Source organism: Maniola hyperantus, chromosome Z (genome assembly GCF_902806685.2).
Source record: "Maniola hyperantus chromosome Z, iAphHyp1.2, whole genome shotgun sequence".
Taxonomy (NCBI): domain Eukaryota; kingdom Metazoa; phylum Arthropoda; class Insecta; order Lepidoptera; family Nymphalidae; genus Maniola; species Maniola hyperantus.
In genome coordinates this window covers 11,091,738-11,115,868 of record NC_048564.1, presented here as the reverse complement: position 1 = coordinate 11,115,868, position 24,131 = coordinate 11,091,738, and the positions used below count along the sequence as shown (strand labels likewise).

At 36.0% G+C, this 24,131-nt stretch overlaps 1 protein-coding gene across 12 annotated transcripts in view; it reads right to left on the bottom strand.

The window, feature by feature from the left end:
* Positions 1-24,131, bottom strand: part of LOC117995322 (eukaryotic translation initiation factor 4 gamma 3-like) — a 63,381-nt gene that overhangs the window by 13,457 nt on the left and 25,793 nt on the right. For 5 of the 12 annotated variants that reach the window (XM_069509134.1, XM_069509123.1, XM_069509125.1 and 2 more), the window contains 15 exons: positions 23,235-23,411; positions 22,092-22,184; positions 17,535-17,617; positions 16,232-16,931; positions 12,833-13,219; positions 12,092-12,460; positions 11,700-11,830; positions 11,091-11,247; positions 10,574-10,743; positions 6,391-6,594; positions 5,801-5,941; positions 5,400-5,484; positions 1,635-1,984; positions 660-830; positions 276-438 (listed from right to left, as the gene is read on the bottom strand). In XM_069509134.1, coding sequence (XP_069365235.1) covers positions 276-438; positions 660-830; positions 1,635-1,984; positions 5,400-5,484; positions 5,801-5,941; positions 6,391-6,594; positions 10,574-10,743; positions 11,091-11,247; positions 11,700-11,830; positions 12,092-12,460; positions 12,833-13,219; positions 16,232-16,931; positions 17,535-17,617; positions 22,092-22,184; positions 23,235-23,411 — 3,381 coding nt within the window. The remainder of the gene's footprint in view (positions 1-275; positions 439-659; positions 831-1,634; positions 1,985-5,399; positions 5,485-5,800; positions 5,942-6,390; positions 6,595-10,573; positions 10,744-11,090; positions 11,248-11,699; positions 11,831-12,091; positions 12,461-12,832; positions 13,220-16,231; positions 16,932-17,534; positions 17,618-22,091; positions 22,185-23,234; positions 23,412-24,131) is intronic. The other 7 variants (XM_069509126.1, XM_069509130.1, XM_069509132.1 and 4 more) reach the window with 5 other exon arrangements.

Here is a 24,131-nt window from a genome sequence, read left to right as displayed (position 1 = left end):
AGTAAAGATAGCTTGCATTCCGGGAAATTAATGAAAAGCGATGACGACGATAGGTCGTAACTCTTCTTCCTATTTCTTGAAAAACACATCGTTGCGATTCATCGATATAGACTCGCTACCATATATTACCCACATATCACTATGCCGTTCCGTAAGCACAACGAGTGCTAGCGAGACAGCTTGATAAACAACATTAATCATGACTACACTCCTCAGATGATAACGGTAAAAGTAAGTAAGGTCAAAGTGTTTATAGTTTTGCTTTTTCTACTTACTGTTGAGGGAAGTAGGATCTCCAGCAGTTGTATCAAGCATGCTGAACTTATTCTTTGTGAGACTTATCATAGAGTTGCTACTAGCTTGGACTGGATTCTTAGCACCTGAACCATGATTCCACGCCGAAGGTGATGGCGCTAATTTAATATTGCCAATAGAATTCTGAAAAAGAAAATAATTTTAAGTCTGATTTTTCGAAACACAAAACTACAAGCAACAATGAAATCGATTAACGCGGTCGATACAAACTCGTGCTACACTAAAACTAAGACAGCACAGGTGTGCGTCGCGGTCCCGTCCCCCCCCCCCTCCCCTCCCTGCACGACTCACCTCATACCCCGATTGCCAAGTCAACATATCGCGAACATTAAATAGAGATGTACCTTTTGGGTGCCAGCCTTTAGTTTTGAAGTGTCAACAGTGAAGCTGGTGCGCGGGGCTTTCCATTGATTGTCCATGAACGAGTTGGAGCCCTGCCTCCTGCCGTCCCCGCCGCGCTTGCCTCTGCCGTCTTCGCGCCGGAATCCTCCGCCCATAGGCGCCGAGTTCATTATCTAAACAAAGATAGTATTGTGTGAAACTTGAAGCAAACTACTTCATTGCTCCGTTACTATTAAGTCGGATTATTAAATCTTGTCCATTCAACAAATGTTAAAAACAGTCAGTTTCAGCTAGGTTAAGAAACGACGCGTGAAACGCTGGCGCAGTCACGAAGACAGCTGTCATAGTACGTTAAAGTACATAGTTATCCATCAAATAACTGCTATTGGCCACTTGAACCAACGCAAACAATGTGTTTATTTTCCAAATAAGTTACAAATAGCTTATTAGGAACTTTATTTGGACATTGTGAAACAGACCCTAAGATTAATTAGTCAATGGGGCCGATTCTCTAGTACACAATCTCTAAACTAAACTAAATGAACAGGTCTAAATCTAGTGCTTTCCTTTTCCGCAAGCAACATTATGAAAGGGATAGCAATAGATTTAGACGTGATATTTTAGTTTAGTTTAGAGATTGTGTACAAAGGAATTAGCCACAATGGCCCCGATTCTCTAGTCTCTCTCTAAACTAAATTTAGAGTATGTGCATCCTTTTCTTTTTACTAATGCTAAAAAAGGAACGGAACATGACTTTCACATTTAAAGACTCTAAATTTTAGTGCACAATACAAATTTAAACAGTAGGTTCGCGAGTGCGCTAAAATCACGGGTTTTACCATCTAAAAATTAAATTTAAAACTGTCAAACTGCGTATGTCCTTTACATATTACATTAGTAAGAAGAGGATGAGAATACAAATAGAAATAAAATTAGATTGTTCTCAGAATCAGTACCACTAAGTAACCAAGTCTTACCTCGATATTTCGTTGTTGTTGCTCCGCTTCTTTTTGGATTTGATCCATCATCTTAGGCTGGGATTCCACCAGGTTCTTTGTGACCCACCTCCCTCGCCTCAGGTCCATGACGTCCTGGATCATGAATCGCACTCGGTTACTAATTTTGCTAGACTTGCGGTCAACGATATCTTGCATCCTCTTAAAAACGGTCTCGAGCTGGTCTCTGACTTCATTTTCAACTTGTTCCCCTATAGTGGTTAGCAGTTTGCAGAGGCATTCCAATTTCTCTTCTTCCAGTTTATCAATCAAATAATTCATGCAGAACACCATAATTTTGGATGTTAACATCTTTAATTTGTACAGCTCACCTAAAATAGTATAAAATACAAAATCCTTTGAACCACTCCCGGATATTGTGAAAATGGTCATTCAATATTGTAACGATATCAAGTTTGTAGCAATTGGCCAATGAAATTAAATAATAAATAATTATAATATAAATATTAAACTTTTATTATAGATTTATAATATCTTATATGACACAATATTCTACTCAGCTGATTTTTAATTATTATTTTTGATATTAAGGTACCAAAAATAATAAAGTTGTTTATTACAAATAAATAAAATCAATAAGCTCAAAAAATATTTTAATTCAATAAACTTCGCACTTAAAAATAAGCACAATAAAAAATAAACAAAATTAAAAAGTTTGAGCGTCCGTAACATTTAGTATAGTGCATTCAATATAAACTGGCGTGTTTCCACTTGAGACCGGCATTAGCAATAAGAATAGGATTACATTCGACATGCCACGTAAACAATAGGGGTAATAAACCAAACACTCATAGAGCCCATTCATTTATAAAGGAGCCGGTTCAATCTTATATATTTTGTCGGTCTCAAGTGGACACACGCCAATTTATTATGAACACACTATAACACTAGGTGTTATACACCTAGTAGTTGTTGTTGTAACTAATATTGTACAGTTTGTAAGTTATCAAGTCCTGTGATTTCTTTGTCAGAATATTGTTTTGCAAAACCGTAATTATTTAAGAGCTTGAGCTAACACAACACGTGACGGAAGTATTCAACGGGGCTTCTAAAAGTTGTTATACAAGGAAAAGTTGTAATACAAGGAACTATATGAAGGCATGCACACTCGAGCGTCGACATCTTTGCGCTCCGCAGTATAACGTGTTTCATAAAGTTCAGTGGACTTCAAATCCTACACACGTTCATGCATCGCTGCCGTCCGTACTTTGTCTGTCCAGGCCTTTAAACCGGTAGAATGAATCTTAATACTTATTTTTGCAAAATATTGGGAACAAAAACCAAAGTCGGCATACGTTCGCGACATTACAGCGGCGTCGGCGACACATTGCGAAGAATGCATATAGAGTACCGCCATTCGCAAAGCTACGAGTATAATTGTGTACATATTTATTGTTTATATGGTTAAAAAGAGAAGAGTTTTAAGTACATATATGTATGTATTATTTCAAATGAAAATAAAAAATTAAGAAATTATATTGATAAATTAGTAAATATCGCCTGATAGGAAGTTAGTAATATTATTTATCTATATTATAATAAAAGTGAGTTTACTTAATAATTATAATAATTATAAAATAAACTCACTATAGGTTATTTGACAGGTTTTAAAAAAATCTATGTTAATCACTGATGTCTAAGGACTCTATAGAAAATGTATATTTTACAATTACGTTCCATTACATCAAGTGCAAGAAAAACGAAAACAAAGAATATTATTTAAATATCCCGCAAAAAAGCTTTCTTGACAATATGAAAAAAAAAATGAAAAATATGGCGCCTCATACATCATCGTGATCTCATCTGCTTGTATTCATGTACGAAACTCAATCTTTGCATTACTTCGTCACATCGACTTGAGAGTTCATGATAATTTTATCAGTTATAAGTTAAATCAAAGAGGATTGCATAATATTTACTTCATTCAAGTAATGTATGTTTATTTTATAAGTAAATGGGCACAATCGGCCTTAAATATGGAAAAAATACCCAGATTTTTGGGTTCCGTACCTCAAAAGGAAAAACGGAACCCTTATAGGATCACTTTGTTGTCTGTATGTCCGTCAAGAAACCTACAGGGTACTTGCCGTTGACCTAGAACCATGAAATTTGGCAGGTAGGTAGATCTAGCTGACATTTGGGGAAAAATCTGAAAACCGTGAATTTAGGGTTAGATCACACAAAAAAAATTAAATGTGGTCATGAACTAATAATTAGTATTTTCAACTTTCGAAGTGAGTGACTATATCAAGTCTAGTATCATATGAAAGGTCTTTACCTGTACATTCTAAAACAGATTTTTATTTATTTTTATGCACCATAGTTTTTGAATTATCGTGCAAAATGTCGAAAAAATACGACTGTAGTACGGAACCCTCATTGCGCGAGCCTGCCTCGCACTTGGCCGGTTTTTAAAGTATAGACAAACAAAAAGCAAATCAACACTTATCGATGATATAAAATATTTAATAATGATGAGTCATAATTCGGTAAAATAAAAATTAAGTGTTGTGCTGTTATCACAATTAAAATCCACTTTTTAAACAAAATGATGATAAGATGTATTGATGAAGTTTAAAAATATACTTTAGCACTAGTCAAATTTTGTAGTAATTAGTGATTGTTATGACTGTTGGAGCACGCAAAGGTTAACTTACATAATATATTATAAGGCTGTTTATAGTTACGTTAACAGCTACCGTCCTACTTTGATCGATACGTTACCACCTAAAAAAGGAAAGTGGGTTGTAAATGTCATTATTTAGACCTCCATGATTAAAATTTATAGTAAAGGTATTCAACAGTTAGTATTAAGTTAACATTCTGACTTATGCAACCCATTTTACTTTTATATTGACGTTCAAAGTTTAACGGTAAGCGTAATGTAACTTTAACCGCCAGAGTTGACTGAACTGTGATCTAAAATGTATGTATGTTTGTTACTACACTGTGATAAGGTGTTTTTTGACACGAATAAATAAAATAAAGTAATATTTATGATACAAGTGCAGTATAATGAAAATTAGGAGCAAATTATAATATTCTAGCTGATGCCCGCGACTTAATCAGCGTGGATTAAGGTTTTTAAAAATACTGTGGGAACTCTGATTGGGGACTGATTTACCAGGATAAAAAGTAGCCTATCACTCTCCAGGTCTTTAAATATACCCATGAAAAAATTACGTCGATCCGTTGCTCCCTTTCTGCGTTAAAGGAACAAACACACTTTCGCATTTATAATTCACTAGCTGACCCGGCGAACTTCGTACCGCCTAAAACATTCAGCGATTCATTTATATATATAGAGAAGAAGATAATCGAATAGCACCGAAAATTTAATTTTCAATGGGCACGTGTATACATTTTACAACACAATTGTAAGTACTAAACTGTAAAAAAATTGATAATTGTCTTATATGATTTTTAATATTCTATCGTACTAACTACGTGGTATACTATAAAACAAAATGCGCGATTAAGATGACGGGCTCGAAACAGCCGTTTTGTGGAACAGTGATAATATAATTGATATATCACTACGCACTAGCGCGGTAACTACCGCACTAGTGCGTAGTGATATTATAACACTGCTTTATAGGCTAATAACTGTGCGATAGTATTTTTATCGCCCAAGGGTGGTAAATGCCTATATAGTTTAAAAATTGTGAAGTAAGAGACGTTTTATGAGCAAATGTTTGTGTTGTTATATTGTGTAAAATTACTTACCGATAAATCTAACATTTCCAACAGATCGCATTCTGATGCGTCTATTCTCTTCAATAAGTTGATCGTGGAGCTCTTTTTTCTTTGCCTGAGGGAAGAATATATAGATTCATTTAGAGATAGTATGATCAATTTAAGGTTGGTGACAAACAGCTATAAAGGAGGCGGTCCAACCCTTGTATCATGTTAGTACACTACATCAAAAAAGAATATTTTAGAGTTGCTCCTTTAGACAAAGTTAGACACATAGACTTTTTAAATCATATGGCAAGAGACAATAAACGTGAAAATGACAATATGTATCGCCATCTCTAGATTTGAAATTTTAGCTAGAATAGCTCGGAAGCTCAACCCGGCTTACGCTCTATATTTTTGGGCCATCTCCTTTTAAAACGTCTACTCACTGGATCAGTGCATTCGGCAAGTTCCTTTTCTAGTTTTACCACATTTTCATCCATCTTGTTAGTAATAAACTGGTTCTGACATTTGCTTATGATAAGTCCGCGGAAATTGACGTATTGGTCAGGAGAATTGTCAGATGGAACCTAGAAATAAATTCAACATACATGATACCATACCATTAGAAAACTAATTACTAGCCGGAATAACTAGCTCTTAGTTTTAAGATGTGATGTGTGGCACAGTTTTTTTTTTTTTCTTTCTTTCTTTCAAAACAATATAAGACAATTTTTTATCGAACTATGTGCCCTGCCCATTGCCACTAAAGTTTCGTATCCCGTTGAGCTATGTCGGTTACTCAGGTTCTTATACAAATTTATCGAAAAACCGATAGACTTTGTGGTTCCACGGTGCGACCTCAGGCCGAAAACGCAACGTTGGAAGACCAGCGGAGGAGATTCACAGGGAGCCACTGGATTCAGGTAACGCATGACCTTATCGTGTAGAAGTTTTTACAAGAGACCATGTCCAGCAGTGGCCGTCTGTCGGTTGACAAATGGAAAAAAAATAAGATAATTTAAATAGATTGTATCACCTTAAGCATAGATAACTTGCTACACATTCCTGCATAGGCTTCAGAGAAATTAGGTTCATCAATAGCTTTTTCGAAAACCAAATCAATCACACCCTCAAGACGAGCCTGCGTATTTATCTCGAGACCTTTTACTTTATCAAGCAAAGCATCGAATTTTTGTGGTGTCAACTTATTAAGGATACCACGGAACTTCTTGTAAAGATCCTGAAATAAGGAATTTTATTTAAGAATAACAAGCTTTTTACATAAAATGTGGCTATTATTTTGTTTGTCAAGTAAAGGCGCATTTATATTAGGTCGGCGGCCGAATTCGTTGAGCAATGTTTGACGTGCTTTGAACTGTTAAACACGGGTTGACGAATTCAGCCACGTTCTTAACGTGCATTAAACTGTTAAACATCGGTTGACGAATTCAGCCACCATCTTAACGTGCATTGAATTGTTAAACATCGGTTGACGAATTCAGCCACCATCTTAACGTGCATTGAACTGTTAAACATCGGTTGACAAATTCGGTCACCGTATTAACGTGCATTGAACAGTTGAACATCGGTTGACAAATTCGGCCACCGCCTTAACGTGCATTAAACTGTTAAACATCGGTTGACGAATTCGGCCACCGACTTAACGTGCATTGGACTGTTAAGCATCGGTTGACGAATTCGACCACCGCCGTCTTAACGCGCATTGAACTGTTACGAATCGGTTGACAAATTCATTTTCGTTGATTACGGACTACACTTCCGTCATCCGTTAGAATAACTCGGATATGCCTCGGATCCAAATCGGACATAACATCTATGACTATGGTTTACTTCCATGGGCTTATAAATACTCTTTACTTCATGGTACTAAATATGTAAATTCTGTCATGAGCCAGCCAGCGCATGCCGGACCTTTGTTATTTTATAAAAGCAAAACAAACGTTCCTCCCATTGCTAAGGACAATACGCAGATAAACTTTCAGCTTTTATAAAATAACGAAGGTCTGGCACGCACTGGCTCTCTCTCTGTAAGCTCTCCGTTGGAATGACACAGGTAAATATGCCAAATATGTCACTTGAATAGCTTGGATGTGGATCCGAGATCGGATTAGTGCGTAAGCAATATCCGAGTTCGGTCAGAGTCTTTTAATTTCCGTATTTTCACGGACTCGGATCGGATAAGTGCGTAATCACCCTAAGACAAATCCAATGGCTAGTAATCTAAAAATTATATTTGATGCCGTGCTCCTAGAATTCATAAGCACCAGTTTTAAATTATATTTAAACACACGCAATTTGATACTATGAGTATCAACAAAGCTGACTAAGATTAAAAGTACTGAGAATACTGTTAAAGACAAAGTGTATTAAATTCACTTTACCAAATGTTAAGCAGGTGAAAACCACTGTGCAACTTAATAATGAGGAATTAGATTTAGTGGATACCGCTATTTTTCTTGGAATAACGTTAGATGCAAAACTTCAATGGGGCTCTCATATAAATAACTTATCGAACAGACTTAGTTCTGCCGCATATGCGTTAAAAAACCCTGAGGCTGAGTTTGTTGTGGGCTCTTCTCAGACCTGGGCGCGTTTGGAACCCTCGTAGCTTTAGTTTTAAGTTTGCGTTATAATTATCACCACTATATTATCTTACAAATCTAACACTATACCAGACAATCAATAAGAGTAATTTATTACCTATTTTGAATAAATCATTTGACTTTGACTTGACTTTGAAGATTCGCCAGTTGACAGACATAGAAACTGCGAGACTAGTATATTTTAGTTACTTTCACAGCATTATGTCATATGGTATATTATTATGGGGTAATGCTGTTGATATTAATTCTATTTTTGTGCTGCAGAAAAGGGCTGTTCGAGCCATATACAGTATGGGGCCACGAGAGTCGCCGAGAACTAAATTTAGGGAAGTTAAAATTATGACAGTGCATAATCAATATATTTTTGAAAATTTACTGTACGTACATAAAAACATAAATAAATTTAAAAAAAAAGTGACTGTCATAATATAAATACTAGAAATAAAAATAAACTTGTAATGCCCGCCTCTAGGCTCAGTAAAGTTAGCAATTCATTTGCTCGTAATTCCATACGTTTCTATAATAAGCTTCCAGAAGACATATTGGAGATATAAAACGTAAACTAATTGAAAAATCCAATTACAATGTAAAGGATTATTTAAATGATAAGCAAGCTTGGGAATGAGTTGCTTAACGACTTTGTGATAGTTCTAATAAGTGTCAATAATTTTGTAAAGTCGTGATAATAAAAAGAATGCCCGGCTGAGTTTGTTGTGGACTCTTCTTAGACCTGGGCGCGTTTGGAACCCTCGTAGCTTTCGTTTTAAGTTTGCGTTATAATTATCACCACTTTATCTTACAAATCTAACACCATACCAGACCATCAATAAGAGTAATTTATTACCTATTTTGAATAAATCATTTGACTTTGACTTTGACTTTGTTATAGAAACATGGCACCAACAAGGCGTGAGAATGGCATGGTTATTTTACGGAAGAGGGAACTTCTACACTAAAATTAAGCTAGATATACCACTCTCAAAATATATATTACCAACGATGAACATTTCATAATTTCTCAATCAAAATAGGATTAAATCCATAATATAATATAAGTATTGTTGCAAGATGTTTTATTTCGACCTATCTCTTGCCCGCGACTTCGTCCGCGTGAACGTATGGTTTTAAAATCCTGTGGAAACTTTTTGATGTTCTTAGATAATAATAAAAATTCAAAAATAAATAAAAACAGACTTCAATAATTACAAACACTAAAAAGTAAAAAATAATTTAATTTATTACCCAATATATTATGTATACAAGAGTTATTGTAGTTCTATAGTAACATTTTTTGGAGCCGGTGCCAATTAGCCGCACGAACCGTCTATCTAGGTACTCTTCATATTGTTTTGTGACTCCACATAGGCACCTCATTGGCACAGACTCCAAAAAATGTTACTATAGAACTACAATAACTCTTGTATACATAATATATTGGGTAATAAATTAAATTATTTTTTACTTTTTAGTGTTTGTGGTTATTGAAGTCGGTTTTTATTTATTTTTGAAAAAAAAAACACATTTTTTAGTGGCCGCATTGTACTAAAATATGATATGCCTGGTTAAAAACCTACTGTTTACTAAGCTATCACACTAATCGTGAGCAATTTACTCTTATCCAGGGAGGAGTTCTGTTCTCCATCTCCGAAGATATTCATCAGATCTTCACCGAAGTAAAATAGACCTCTCAAGTATGTCCTACCAAATAAAAAAAGAATTATCAAAATCAGTTAATATTTGGCGGAGAAATCGCGTAATGTAACAAACATACAAAAAACAGACATTTCAATTGAGAACCTCCTCCATTTTTGAAGTCGGTTAAAAATATGTTATGCCTGGTTAAAACCCTACTGTTTACAAAGCTATTACACTGATCGCGAGCAATTTACTCTTATCTATTGAGGAGTTCTGTTCTCCATCTCCGAAGATATTCATCAGATCTTTACCAAATTAAAAATGGGACCACCTCTGAAGTATGTCCTACAAAACAAAATAAGAATCATCAAAATCGGTCCATAATTGACGGAGTAATCGCGTAACATACAAAAAAAAACATACAGTCGAATTGAGAACCTCCTCCTTTTTTTGAAGTCGGTTAAAAAGTAGCATCTGTCACTCTCCACTATATCCATGCAAAAAATCACGTCCATGCGTTTATCTGTTACAAACAAACAAACACACCTTTCGCATTTATTATATGGGTAGTAATAGCCTAAATAGATATGTGTAAAGATATTGGAGGGGTCTAGGGGTTCCCGTCTCGACCCAAGTAGGCGCAGGTAGGTACTTGAAGTTTCGAGACTTCACATTGGTAACAATATTTGAAGAAATATACTCTCATACAATACAGCACAGCTTTTTTGGAATCATAACGCATACCAACATACTGCAATAGGTACAATTATACACTCACACTCACCGTCAATCACATTAAGGCTATTCACCCTATGTTGGCATCACTCAAGGTTGTCAATAAGCTGCCTGGTATATTTTAATAAGCTCCTCTTTGAGCTTGATTAACATTTCCTTAGATATTGTTATTTGTAGGATCCTTGTGACCATGTTGGTCATGATCTGGTAAGATGGGAAACTCACCTGAGTCCTGAACTCTTCCTCTGTAAGATTATCCTTCTTGAAGCGAGTGGGCTTCCATGCATCTTTAGACTGGGTCAGTTTCACTTCTTCACGTGACAGGGAGATAGAAATATACTGACGATGTGAACTGCTGCCACTTGGAGGAGCACTCAACTTCATGCTACCTTTGCCTTTGCAAAACACATTTTTACTTTAACAATGGATTGATATAGTTAAGCTGATCGCAGATTTGGTTGCACACAATACTTACAGATTGTTTTTAGGTTGGTTTACATCTATACTAGGAGTGTTTCTTTCTTAAAGATAAAGATATGAAATTATAGCAAAAATCTTGCCAAAACCTAATTTTAGTCAATAACCATAAACTACCTCGTATATATGAAAGTTATATGTAACCAAATTTTAATCAATAAATATTATTCATTCATTCAATAAGTAGCTACTTTATTAAGTAAATGAATAGATATTTTATCAGACTTGAATTGGGATAGCATTTCATAATTATTTATACTCTTACCACTCTGTTGCATGTTTCTTCCATCTTTCTTGGGATCTCTTGCCATATTGCTCCTTGAACCCATGCCTGAGTTCTTTGCATAGTTGGGTAAAAGAGCATCAATAACAGGCCTTGACATTGTATTAAAGGTCATGTGTGGTTCCTGAATAGGTGTAGTCTACAACAAGCAATAAAAAATATGGATAATTTAGATTTTAGAATAATTAATGTATTGTTTTGTAGTATGCAATAGTCTTAACAAAAACCTGTATATTAAATAGTTTTAATACATGAGACTTGGTCAGTGGCACACCACCAGACAAAGACAAAACTATATAGATTACCATATGTTGAGACAGGATGGAGCACCTCTTTGGAACATTTTTGAACTTACTAAATCAGCCGTTTACAACAAGAAGCTGAATTTCTTGCTAGGATTTCTATTGTGGAATATAAAAGGTGTAGTGAAAACAAGAATGGAAAAGTGGATTAAAATTTAAAAGCAATTGCCGACCGAGTAATATTGGTAGGATCTTTGCTGGTTTGTCCTTTAATGACACCAATAAACAAACAATTTAGCATTATAATATGAGTAGTGAATAGTAATCATGTATGAACGTTTTCACATACCCTTGACACATTACAAGCATCCAGCATTGGTATATTCGGCTTGTTCTTTGTAAGTGGATCATCTTTTACCTGCAGCAGGAACCCAATATCGTAGCATTTCTTACCAGATTTGTTAAAAGGTGACCATTGATCTACAATCGAAAATATATTTTAGATTATGTTTCGAAAATGAATAAATAATTTGTTTATAGTTAAGAGTCCTCGCAGACCACAAACTTTTTATCGGCTGATAGTTTGTTCGGTTTCTTAATCAGTATGAAGATATGTAATGTTATAATTTGCGCACTTACATACATCTTCATACTGATTAAGAAACCGACCAAACTATCGGCCGATAAAAAGTTTGTAGTCTGCAGGGACTCTTAGAATGCAAATAGATTAGAATATGTTACCCTCTGAGTATTTGTATTTAGGTGCCAAAACAGCTGGTGGGGATGGTGGTGATGTCGGAGCTACTGTAGGGGAGAACGTTGGCGGTGGCACTGCGGGTACTTTAAACACAGGTATATCTTCTGCCAGGGATGGCTGTTCCTCCTCTTTTGTTGTAACTTCTTTTTCCTCCTCGCTAACTTTATCAGTCTCATCTTTTCCATTTTCATAGGATTCTGCTTTGTTGGGTTGTTGTTCATTGTTTGCTAATTTATTTGATTTCTTATTATTGTTTTTCGTATTTTTTATTGATTTTTCATTTTTATTTTCTTCATCTTTAACTGTATCTACATTTGTGACTTCTGTGGGATTTCCATTGGCTGCATCTGGATCTAGATATAAGATTAATATTAAACCTAGTATAGTAAGCTTAATAAATAAATTATTAAAACACTACATTATATATATATATATACACAATTTCCGAATTTCTTAGTGACAAGGTTGTGTGGAAACGGTCAGTTTTGCATTCAGCAGCCTAAAAGGTAGTGTAATAGTAACATTCCTTAATATAATATTTTAGATTAACACACTGCAACATTATGCAGCTTTGTCAATATTATTTGTTCAGTTACATACAATAAGACATCATGATTACATTGAGTTACATTTTCAAATAAATAGAAAATATACAGTAAAAACTCAAGCCTGACCATTATACATATAATTAATATGTATAGAATATTTTACTATAAAATACAAACCTGTGTTACTATTGAGGTTTATATCTTTCATCATAGGAGGATCAGGTTGATTTCGTGCTACACTTGCAATTCCTTGCGTTAATTTTACTTGAGCCTGAATGGCAGTAGACTCAGCATTCAATTGGTCTTCAGAATCTTTAATTGGTTGCTCCTTGGCTAACTTTTCAATGCTTGCTGATAACAATTCAGTGGCTGTTGGTACAGACTTGGCAGGGAATGTATTTTCTCTGCTTATCACTATCTCAGGTGTCTTGTCAGCAGTAACTACTTCAGTCTCAGGTTCTGCATGCAATTGTTTTACTTCATTTGGAAGCTCTATTTCAATGTTTTGACTTACTTGACTAGTTGAAGCATTAATAGTGACCAAACTATCAACTGAACTAATCTCTGAAAATATTGATTTTATTTTTACTGCATTGAAACAACACATCAATTTTATATCAGATAGAGACTCATTGCTACTGTCAATTCGATATAGAATAGTAAATAAACTTGGGGTTTTAAAGGAACTAGTTTTGGGGTATTTGAATTACATGAATGAACATTTATGTAAAACAACCTACCTCAATGACAAATGCAACTCTTTGTGGGGGAATTGACATTATTGATAAAACAATCACTGAAATGTGTACTCAGTTCGAGTAATGATTACTTTCACTTTGGAAATATTTTAGGTTTATTTAAATTCAATTAATTTAGCAGCCTGCTAAAACTTGTGCACTGCTAGACTATACATATGAGCCTTTAGTCAAAATTAAATGTAGAAATGTATTATGTGTATGCAGTGGTGTGAGCAGACTTTGAAGCCATAATAGACATTGATTAGACTAGTTATCTTTTTATTGGCAGGTTGTAATAAAATGAGAATAGAGCTATTTCAGCTAGTATAAGCAGTGCATTTATGCCTCTATGACTGTGTATGCCAAACCACTGTGTATGCACACCCCAATGCAAATGAAAGTTATGCATGTCTTTAAGAATGAAATGTCAGCAGCAATGGAGGTCACGAATATAGAAATCGGACTAAATCTGTAGGTATATAATTTGTTAGATAACAGATAAAAAGACGTTAAACGAGCTTATACACGATTCGGTTGAGCAAAATGGCAGGGACCCAGCTCAAAATGAATTGTCTAATATAAAACGTCGACGAAATAAAATCTGCGTCGCTTGTATAAAAATCATACTGAAAATATTTGCATTAGTAAATAATTGATTTGTACTGTATTTAATATCGACTATTACTTCTTGCGAACCCTGTTCGAACTCTACATTATGAACTCTATAAATAGAGTCGTGAGGTATTTCCACGTGGGAGTTATAAGTCGCACAAAACCTGAGAATATTTGGCTAAATTCAATATCTGGCGCTGAAAGCTTCATTAAATCAGTCCAGATTATTTCTAGATATAATTATAGAAGGCTTACTTATATTCGGTAAAAGAGCATATGTGGTTGTAAAGGTCACAGGATCAAGTATAATTTGTAGCACTACTTTCACTTAAAACACTTAAACTAATTTAAAACTTAAATTTACAATATAAATAATTCATTAAAATGGTTAAAATTGTTAAAATTGTTAAAATAATTAAATAATTAAATATAAATTCATGATTCTGAGACTGAGTAGGTACAAGTCGCCATATTGAATCGTTCCATGTGGACAGGCTGCCGAAAGCAACTAGTGTTGTGCGCAAGTACAAGCGCTGAATCGATCAATGTTTCCCTTTTAACGATCACAGTCGAGGTGGGTAACATTGGTACTAAAGCGGCCGTTGTATTGAGTATTTAACTCCACTTTTACAAGTTTTTAGAGATCCGTACCAAAACGATAAAAATGGAACACTTGTGGTGCGACTTTCTCCGTCCGTCTGTCGTCTGTCTGTCACAGTTGATTATTCCAGTAACTAATAAAGTGAGCTATCGACATGTAATTTCTAATAGTATCTATAAGTCCCGCAAATTGCTATTGCGGTGGAACCATGTATCATTAACATCGAAATGACATCATTTTGACGTCAGCCGAAATAAAAATATACCATCAGCTCGAAACTTCAGTCTAGTGCTGACGTTACTAAAATGGCGGTCACGCATAAGCAATTGGCGGGACGGGACTTATCTATATACTAATAAATAAAAATGAAGTGTCCGTCTGTAATTTCGAAATAACTACCTCATATTAAGCTCATACGGTTATTTGAACTATACCATAACTGAATCACGTTTTTAAAATTATTGTCTGTCTGTCTGTCTGTTTGAACGGGCTAATCTTTGAAACGGCTGAACCTATTTTGACGGGACTTTTACAGACAAGTAGAGGATTAACCAGGGAGTAACATAGGCTACTTTTTAACCGACTTTCAAAAAAGGAAAAGTTGTGTTTTTCTGCCTATGTATTTCGAAATCTCCGAGATTACTGAACCGATTTGCGTAGTTTTTTTTTCAATTGATAGAGAAACTTTGCAACATTGTTCCACAGAAAAATTGGAATCCAACTCCTCAATCCTGATGCTGCAGGGGACCTGATCACTTAAACTGATGTGATTTAGAAACTGTCGGTTATAAATTGATATTGGAGATACCTACAGAATGAAGACTTTTTGATGAAGACTCAGCCGTGATGCTGTAAGGAATTGCATTCCTAAATCGTGGTGATCCCACGGGATTTTTTAAGAATCATGCGGTTAAATGTTTTTACGAAATTTGGTACTGGGTTACCTTGCATCCCGGGGAGGGTCTACTACGGATAGGCTACTTTTTGTCACGGGACACGGGTACCCGCGGGATTTTTAAAAACCTAAATCCACGCGGGCGAAGCCGCGGGCATCAACTAGTAGTTTATAATAGTGGCCCAACGTGTCCGTGAACTTAGCAGAGAATGTGGCAGCAAATCAAAAGTAAAAAGGAGTTCTATTCGCATGCAGAAGAATTCTATGGTTCCTGATAACTTTTAATGATAGTTCTGGCGATTTAACTAAAAAAATCGCAGTTAAAATAATGCTTTGCTAACTTATAAAATTTATACGAGTGCTCTAGTAAGTGTCAAAAGTCCTCTGCCCTAATTTTGGAAAATTGAAGTAGAAGTCAAAAATTGTACTCTTAACAGTTTTTCAAATATTAATTGCGAATATGCATTCCATAGAATGCCTGAATTATACACATTGCCAGTAACAAACACTAAACACTCAAAAACTTTAGGCAGGCGGCACAGCAATTCTATAATGCGCCTGCAATCTATTTCTTGCTCTTTCTACGTCAAGCGAAATATCCCGATAAGGACAGCACAATATGATACAATAACAATAATCATGCGCGAATGCCTATAGGTTTTTTTGGCGTTTTTACAGGCGAATTTTTGAAATGCTATGCTACTCATATCAAATAAATAAATAGTACTCACCAACCGAAGTAGGGCCATTGAGCTTGGGAGTTTCCGTCTTTTGGTCCTCTGGTTTTAAGATAGGTTTGTCCTTATCCTCCGACCGCACTCGCTCCCTGGGCTCTCTTATCCTCTGAGGCTGCGGCGCGGGCGTTTGTAGAGAGGAGGGAATCGACGTAACTGACGCGGTAGTAGAAGTAGCATTCGATATGGGCACGCTCACGGGTGCCGATTCTTCCACTTGTACATTAATCGTATTTTGAGGAACTATAGCGGTTTCTGATTGCTTTTCTAATTCATCTTGAGGCACAACTGGTTTGATTTTGCTTTGTTTTTGTTGCTTATTAGTTGGTAAATTCTTATTATCTACGGCTAAAGGTTGACTCTGTTCACAGTTCTTCTGAAGTTGCTTAACATTCATAGATACTTTAGGCACTACAACAGGACTGTCCGATATTGCCGATACAACCGGCGTTTCGTTGAACTCTATGATTTCATTTACAACACTTTTATTTTCGTTAACATTTAATATTTCAGACTTTAATGTATTACTATTAATAGTAGTTATTGCATTTATATGTGGCTGAACAGGGCTTGTCGTTGTGACCGGCACTTCGATTGCCGACACAAAGTTCGTTCTACAGCTTTCAGTTGGCGACGGCTGGTTTACCGCTTCGTTTACCATTCTCCCAAATTCTTCTGCGAAACTATGTGTCGGCTCCTGTACATATTTAAGATTTCTTAATTAATTCATTGCTTATTTAAAGAAAAAAAATTTTTTTTTAACAAAAATAATGCATTTTAGACAGTCTAGTGTTATATAGTAATCAACGAATTTAAAAGTATTTTTAGGGTTCCGTACCTCAAAAGGAAAAACGGAACCCTTATAGAATCACTTTGTTGTCTGTCTGTCTGTCTTTCTGTCTGTCTGTCTGTCTGTCTGTCTGTCTGTCTGTCTGTCCGTCTGTCTGTCAAGAAACCTACAGGGTACTTCCCGTTGACCTAGAATCATGAAATTTGGCAGGTAGGTAGATCTTATAGCTGACATTTGGGGAAAAATCTGAAAACCGTGAATTTCGGGTTAGATCACACACAAACATTTAAAAGTGAGTGACTGATATCAAGTGGGGTATCATATGAAAGGTCTTCACCTGTACATTCTAAAACAGATTTTTATTTATTTTTATGCATCATAGTTTTTTAATTATCGTGCAAAATGTCGAAAAAATTCGACTGTAGTACGGAACCCTCATTACGCGAGCATGACTTGCACTTGGCCGGTTTTTTATGTAAAATATTATTTTTTAAACGAAAGAATCCTTACCGGTTGAGACGTTTGCCCTTCACTGGAGTCAGCGCTCAAATATTGACTATCATTAGAATGTAGTTCAGAGAATATATCTTGTTCTGTAAGAAATATATAACAAAAAATCTGTAGAAGTATAGTCCGTACAAAATGACTCCTCACGCGCCACTTTAACTCTATGGGTCAACTGTCATGTCAAAAGTACGGTTCACGGTTAAAATAAGAACTAAAATCGTACTTTGACATGCAATTTGACACAAAATGTTGCGTGAAGAGTTAAATTTTACGCGTTATACAGTGACATCTAGACAGGATAACAGACAGGGCTTAACATGTTTTATGGATCAAATACATTAAGAGTGTTATTAGAAATTATATATGCAACATTACAATAAAATACATTTCACGTAAATGTTTCCGCCGTGTGCCTATCTATAAGGATATACAGGGCGACAAGGCTTTTTGGTGCGTGGCGAAAATCGGAACTGACGCCGCCATCGTGTTAAGTGTCACGCTGTCCCCCTATATGCGGTGTTGCTACGTAAAAATCTGAAATACCTACACTGTTTTTGTTAAATATTAGAGAGAGAGAGTAATATATACAGCATAAATGTGTCTGCATCTTGTAGCTATATTTAGTACTAGGTAAATATACTATTTGAGCAGGTAAACATGATAAGTCGCAATTGCATATAGCTTATAAATGATAGACATTTTCAATATGTTCCGTACAATAATTGAGATTTTATTTGCTGGCAGCCTTTGTTTCACAACTACGCCCCCCTGTCAATGTTATTCAAGTGCCAAAAAAGCCTCGTCGTACAGTATTTGGCCCTCTTTGAAACAGAGAAGTGCAATAACAACACTACTTGCTGTATCCGACATAATTATTGCAACTGTTCACGACTTTAACAAAATAGTGTTGTTGCATATGTAACTGCTAATCAAAGTTTGCTAAAATATACGCATGCGTAATTGGGGTTTTCATTTATGTTCTAATGAACGTAGGTACTAAGTTACCGGCAATGTGAATGATGTGGAATAATATAGTCTCTTTAGGCATTCTATAGATAAATGTACACATTATTTGAGAAATAATATTATTCGAGCATTATTTTCACATCCGTTACAGCTGTCCTAAATGTGTTTGGAACACATATATTTAAATAGATGTACAATGCGTAGATTTTGAGAAAGGACTCGCCATATTTGCTCTATGTATCGACTGACTGTCAATCAAATGTGTCATATTGTCAAAAGTACGATTTAGTGCGGTCATACGTACTTTTGACATGACAATAAGCAATATGCGCGTGGTTTAAATTTACTTTATTTTTCCTCCCCGAATATCCTGACATTAAATCGCAACCATTATTTTTTTATGTAGTTCATTTTCAATTGCATAAATTATTTATTAAAAAGTGCAAAATAAGCGAGCGAAATTTACATTTGCGAAACGCATCACCATTGGTCGAAACGGAACGTGACGTCACGATTCACGTTTCCAAATTTTTCTTCTACAGTAATACTGTCACGTGACAGGTGACTGACGTGAATCGTGACGTCATTCAAAGCCCGCGTAAAATGGCGGCGTTTGAACAGATAAAATTTTAGCAGTGTTTTAAATATTATTAAAAAAAATTGAGCAAGTTAAACAATATTTATATTTTTACAGTATTATAACAATGTAAAAAGTGAATTAAAATTATAAAAATTTAGATGCATATTCCCTATTGACACATACAGCAAACTCGGCTAGACCTTTCTCAAAACTTACGCACTATACTGCACTTGGAACGTTTAATATAGTATCTTTTTTTCTTGGACATTTTTTTTTCACATTTTCAAAACAGTTGCCAAGGTACATAAACGGCAAAGTACATTGTCAACAAAATATAGTAAGAGCCCTGAACTCCAGACGTACGTCATAGTATAAAGGCTGAAAATGTTTCTGCGTTATTTAGCACTACAGGAGGTAAGAACATTTGGCTACATGTCATGTAAAGCCACAGACCACATATTGAGGAAAACTCATGGAACTAATTTAAGTATGCAAGACCATATACTTAGTCACGACCATTTTTTATTTATTCAGAAACAAGTTAGCCCTTGACTGCAACCTCACCTGGTGGTAAGTGACGATGCAACCTAAGATGGATGCGTGCTGACCTGGAAGGGGTATGGCAGTTTTATTAAACCCATACCCCATTGGTTTCTACACGGCATCGTACCGGAAGACTAAATCGCTTTGCCGGTAGGGTGGTAACTAGCCACGGCTGAAGCCTCCCACCAGTCCAGACCAGAAATTTGGATATTATAAAATTCCAACCCTTGCCGGGAATCGAACCCGGGACCTGCCACTAACAAGGCCACAGCGCTTACCACTGCGCCAGGGAGGTCGTCCAGTACGATGTACTAATGGCGTCGCCTAAACAAGTTTTTTATATTTCTGGTCAGGCTATAGCAAGCAAATACGGATAGGGAGCCTGCACTGTTCGCTCACTCGCCTTCGTTGGCGGTGGCCACATAAATTGAACATGCAGACCGGCGCGGCGGAGTGAGGAACCACAGCATTAGCACAGAATAAGGATAGTATGTTATTACCTACAAAGGTTTGACGAAGCGGTCTAGACAAAATGTAAAGACAACCCCGCCTGTGACTGTGATGATGAGACAGAGAAATCTCTGGAGGAGGAGTCTTACACATCTTAACAGAATGTTCTAAATTTGCCAAAAAGCGGATGGAACTGGAATACACGATAAATAGTAAGATAAATAAAGAACTATACCTGGCATTATATCTAGCAAGAAAGTAAGCAAAAAATTTCTAGAATTTTGTGAACAAATAAGAATAATAAGGAAAGGTTAAGTTGAAGAATAACACTAGAATAAGTTAATACTAAAATAAGTTATATATAAAAAAGTTATAAATACCTAAAAGAGTATTAAAAGAAGAATACATAATGCAATTAGCAAATAAAAAACTGTACATATAAGAAAATATGTATATTTATATTATACTAGCTGAACCACCCCGGCTTCGCTCGGGTGGAGTTTAGAAAATTGAGGGGGAGGTTGAATTAAATTTTTCTCTCCGTAAGAACCTCGTACTTCAAGGAATATTATAAAAAGAATTAGCGGAATCGGTTCAGCTGTTCTCGAGATTTGCGATCAGCAACACATTTAGCGATTCATTTTTATATATAAGAGATAAGATAATGCAATATTATGCATAAAAAAATAAAAAAAATAACATTGCAACACAATAATGAATGACAAGCTGACAAAAGCAAGCCATGTCAGCTATAAAAGGTCTCCGATCATCTTGTCGGAGGACAAAAAAAGCGGACACACATTAAAAAAAACCGCGTTTTTCGACCGTATATGTACACCGAAATTTCCGAGATGTCTGAACCGATTAGCGTATTTTTTTAAATCAATAGAGGAACTGTGAAATTGTCCCATAAAAAATTGGGTTCCAACTCCTCAATCCGGATGCTGCAGGGCTGACCACCAAACCTGATGGGATTTAGAAACTGTAGGTTAAAAATTTGAAGGTGAGGTAGGAGGTAATAGGAAACATTGGAGGTACCTTGGACCTACCCAGTTTTTTTCGTTGGACTTGAGGACCCAACTCAACCCTGATGCTGCCCAAAATTGCATTCTTAAATCGTGGTGATCCCACGTGATTTAAAAAAATAATATACGTTTAAATGTTTTTACGTAATTTGATACAGAGACACTCCGGCAGCCGGTCCCCGGGGACGGGCTACTACGGATAGGCTAATTTTTGTCCTGGAAAATCAAAAAGTTCCCATGGGATTTTTAAAAACCTAAATCAGCGCGGGCGAAGCCGCGGGGGCATCAGCTAATCTGTATATAAATCTCTATATATAAAACAAAGTACGCCAATGGTACGGGGAGAGTACCCGATCTCTTTTCCGAGCAGCAGTGTCATGCATTGTAAAGACGCAAAGCCAAGTATTTAGACACCTGATTTCCTGACTCTCTCACCTGACTCTATATAAACAACACAACATAAAGTAACGTTTCATAAAAGTTACCCGTAAGTCGTAACATAGTTATTCGAGTCTCATTTATTATTATCGAACACGCCACAACAAATTTTCAGCCTTTACATACTACGACATACAGAAGGCCTGGCGTTCATGGGCCCCGACTGAACAAATTAAAAACATTTTCAGCAAATTGTCAAATAATATTTTTTTAAAGAATATGCTTGCATACAGCATGGTTAATCATGACTGATATTCACCTTTCCTCTCAAACAAAGCGTAAAGTTTCTCCTAGAGTAGATACGACAATAGCGCAACAGATGGGGTTTGAACCGACCTTTTGGAATTCAGTCCGCTCCTCATCCGTTAAGCTAATGAGGCTCTTAATCATCAAAAATAGACTATGAAGGGTTACAATTTATAAGGTACAAAATATAACATGAATAGCGTACTTTCTATTTGAAAAATTCTACATGTCATTATAATGCTATTTTGACAATATTCTAGACATATTGCTGAAAATGCGATAATTTAATGTGATAACATAAAACATACTTACTAGTTAGAGGGTTAATAATTGGAACCCTGTGGGAAGTCCGCTTTTGAGGGCTCGGACGTATCCCTGAAATGGTTTCTGCGTTATGATAATTGCCTGAAAACGTGTATTTTTTACTATACCTATATTTTTTCATTTATTTGATAACCTTATAGTGTTGATGCAGTCTAACACCGCGTTAACACCAAGATCTCAAACATGTAATCTACATGTAGATTGGACTAGGAATTCCGACACTTTCTTGATTGGGCTGGTTAGATAGAAGCTGAAGTTTTGGTTTGGGGTTAATCGGGTCGGGTGATTACCATTAGGACAAAGCATCTTTTTCTTTTTGCTTTCTCCGCACATTTTTTTGTAGGATGAATCTTACCGAATTCGTAGTGGCGCATACATTCAATGTAGAATCGTTCACTCACACGGTTAAAACTGTTTTCTGCTGTACAAATTAGATGTGAATGGTTCTGTACTCATTGTATGCTCCACTACATATTCGACAAGATTTATCCTACATAATACTTGCGATGATAACAGATAATGGCGTGTGAACAGGGTCTTATGGGTCAGCAGATTTTTTTCCCAACCATAAAAGCTTGTCGCTTGTTGTACGAATGCGTTTGGTGTGCTAAAAGCATAAAACTTCGTTTCTTATTGCATTCTATTGCTGTCGCTTATAATATAAGCGTCAGCAGTGAATGCAATGTAATAGAATGCAATATGAAACATAGTTTAAAGGATGTAATCTGAAACCTAGTTTTACGCATGTAACAATTATTTTCAAATCGATTAATTGTGTTTATTCGGTTCTTTATTCACGGGTTGACAATAAAATATGCATCTGATAACATTGCAAAAATATGAAAGGAATGTACACATTTCACATATTTTACGTAACCCGAGTACATTAATGTTAAAATAATAATAAACTGTAGGCTTAGTATAAGATTTTACATCTCTAATTCTATCAACGTTGGTGAGCTGCATAATCTTAAACTAAGCATACTGAGATCACGGACGACTACAATATAGGACACACGTCGCGCGAAGTATTGGTCGCATTATGACGCGTAGTCGCGTCGCGTTGCGTCGTTACAATCGCTCCCATGGCTCACCTAGGACGAGGGCTCTGGCTCTAGTATCGGTACTCACCAGACATACCAGGGTGTATGTGCGGCGCGGCCTGCGCGTGTGGGAGCGGCCCCGGCGCGGCCGGCGCGGCCGGAGGCTGCACGAGCGTGCCCGCACTCGCCCTCCCTCCCGCCCCGCCCACGGTGCTGGCGCTCAATTGCTGCCCATTTGACGGATAGTAGTCTGCGATATCAAACACTATTACACGTCAACCGCCTCTCTTTTTTACTCGACTACGACAAAGCCAAAAGGATTTTAGCAGATGTATGTATGTATGTAAGTGTATGTAAGTGTATGTAAATATATAATATGTTTGTATTTATGTATGTTCCACCGTGGCATCTACACTACTGAACCGATTTTGATGATGAGGTGTCAATATATTCGTTATTATAGTCCGGGTGACATATAGGCCCCAGTTTATATGAATAACTAGCTGATGCCCGCGGGTTCGCCCGCGTGGATTTAGGTTTTTGAAAATCCGCAAGAACTTTATATTTTCCAGGACAACAATTAGCCTATTCGTAGTAGCCCGTCGAATATGTATATATGTTTTTTTAAATTTATAGTAACGTACTTATAAGTACGGATTACGTTATCGCGCTGAAAAGCATGTTTTTATTAAGTAATCCGCTACGTTCCTGCATTTTAAATCTGTAATATCTTCGAAAATAATCATTTGTATTACATGTTGTAAAGGGCCATATTTATCTATATCAGATGCATAATGTATTTAAGGTACTACTAAAAACCTTTAAAATTATCAGTGTTTGTCTACTATATTATGCATGTATTATACATAATAACCTTCCTCTTGAATCACTCTATCTATTAAAAAAACCGCATCAAAATCCGTTGCGTAGTTTTAAAGATCTAAGCATACATAGGGACAGACAGCGGGAAGAGACTTTGATACTA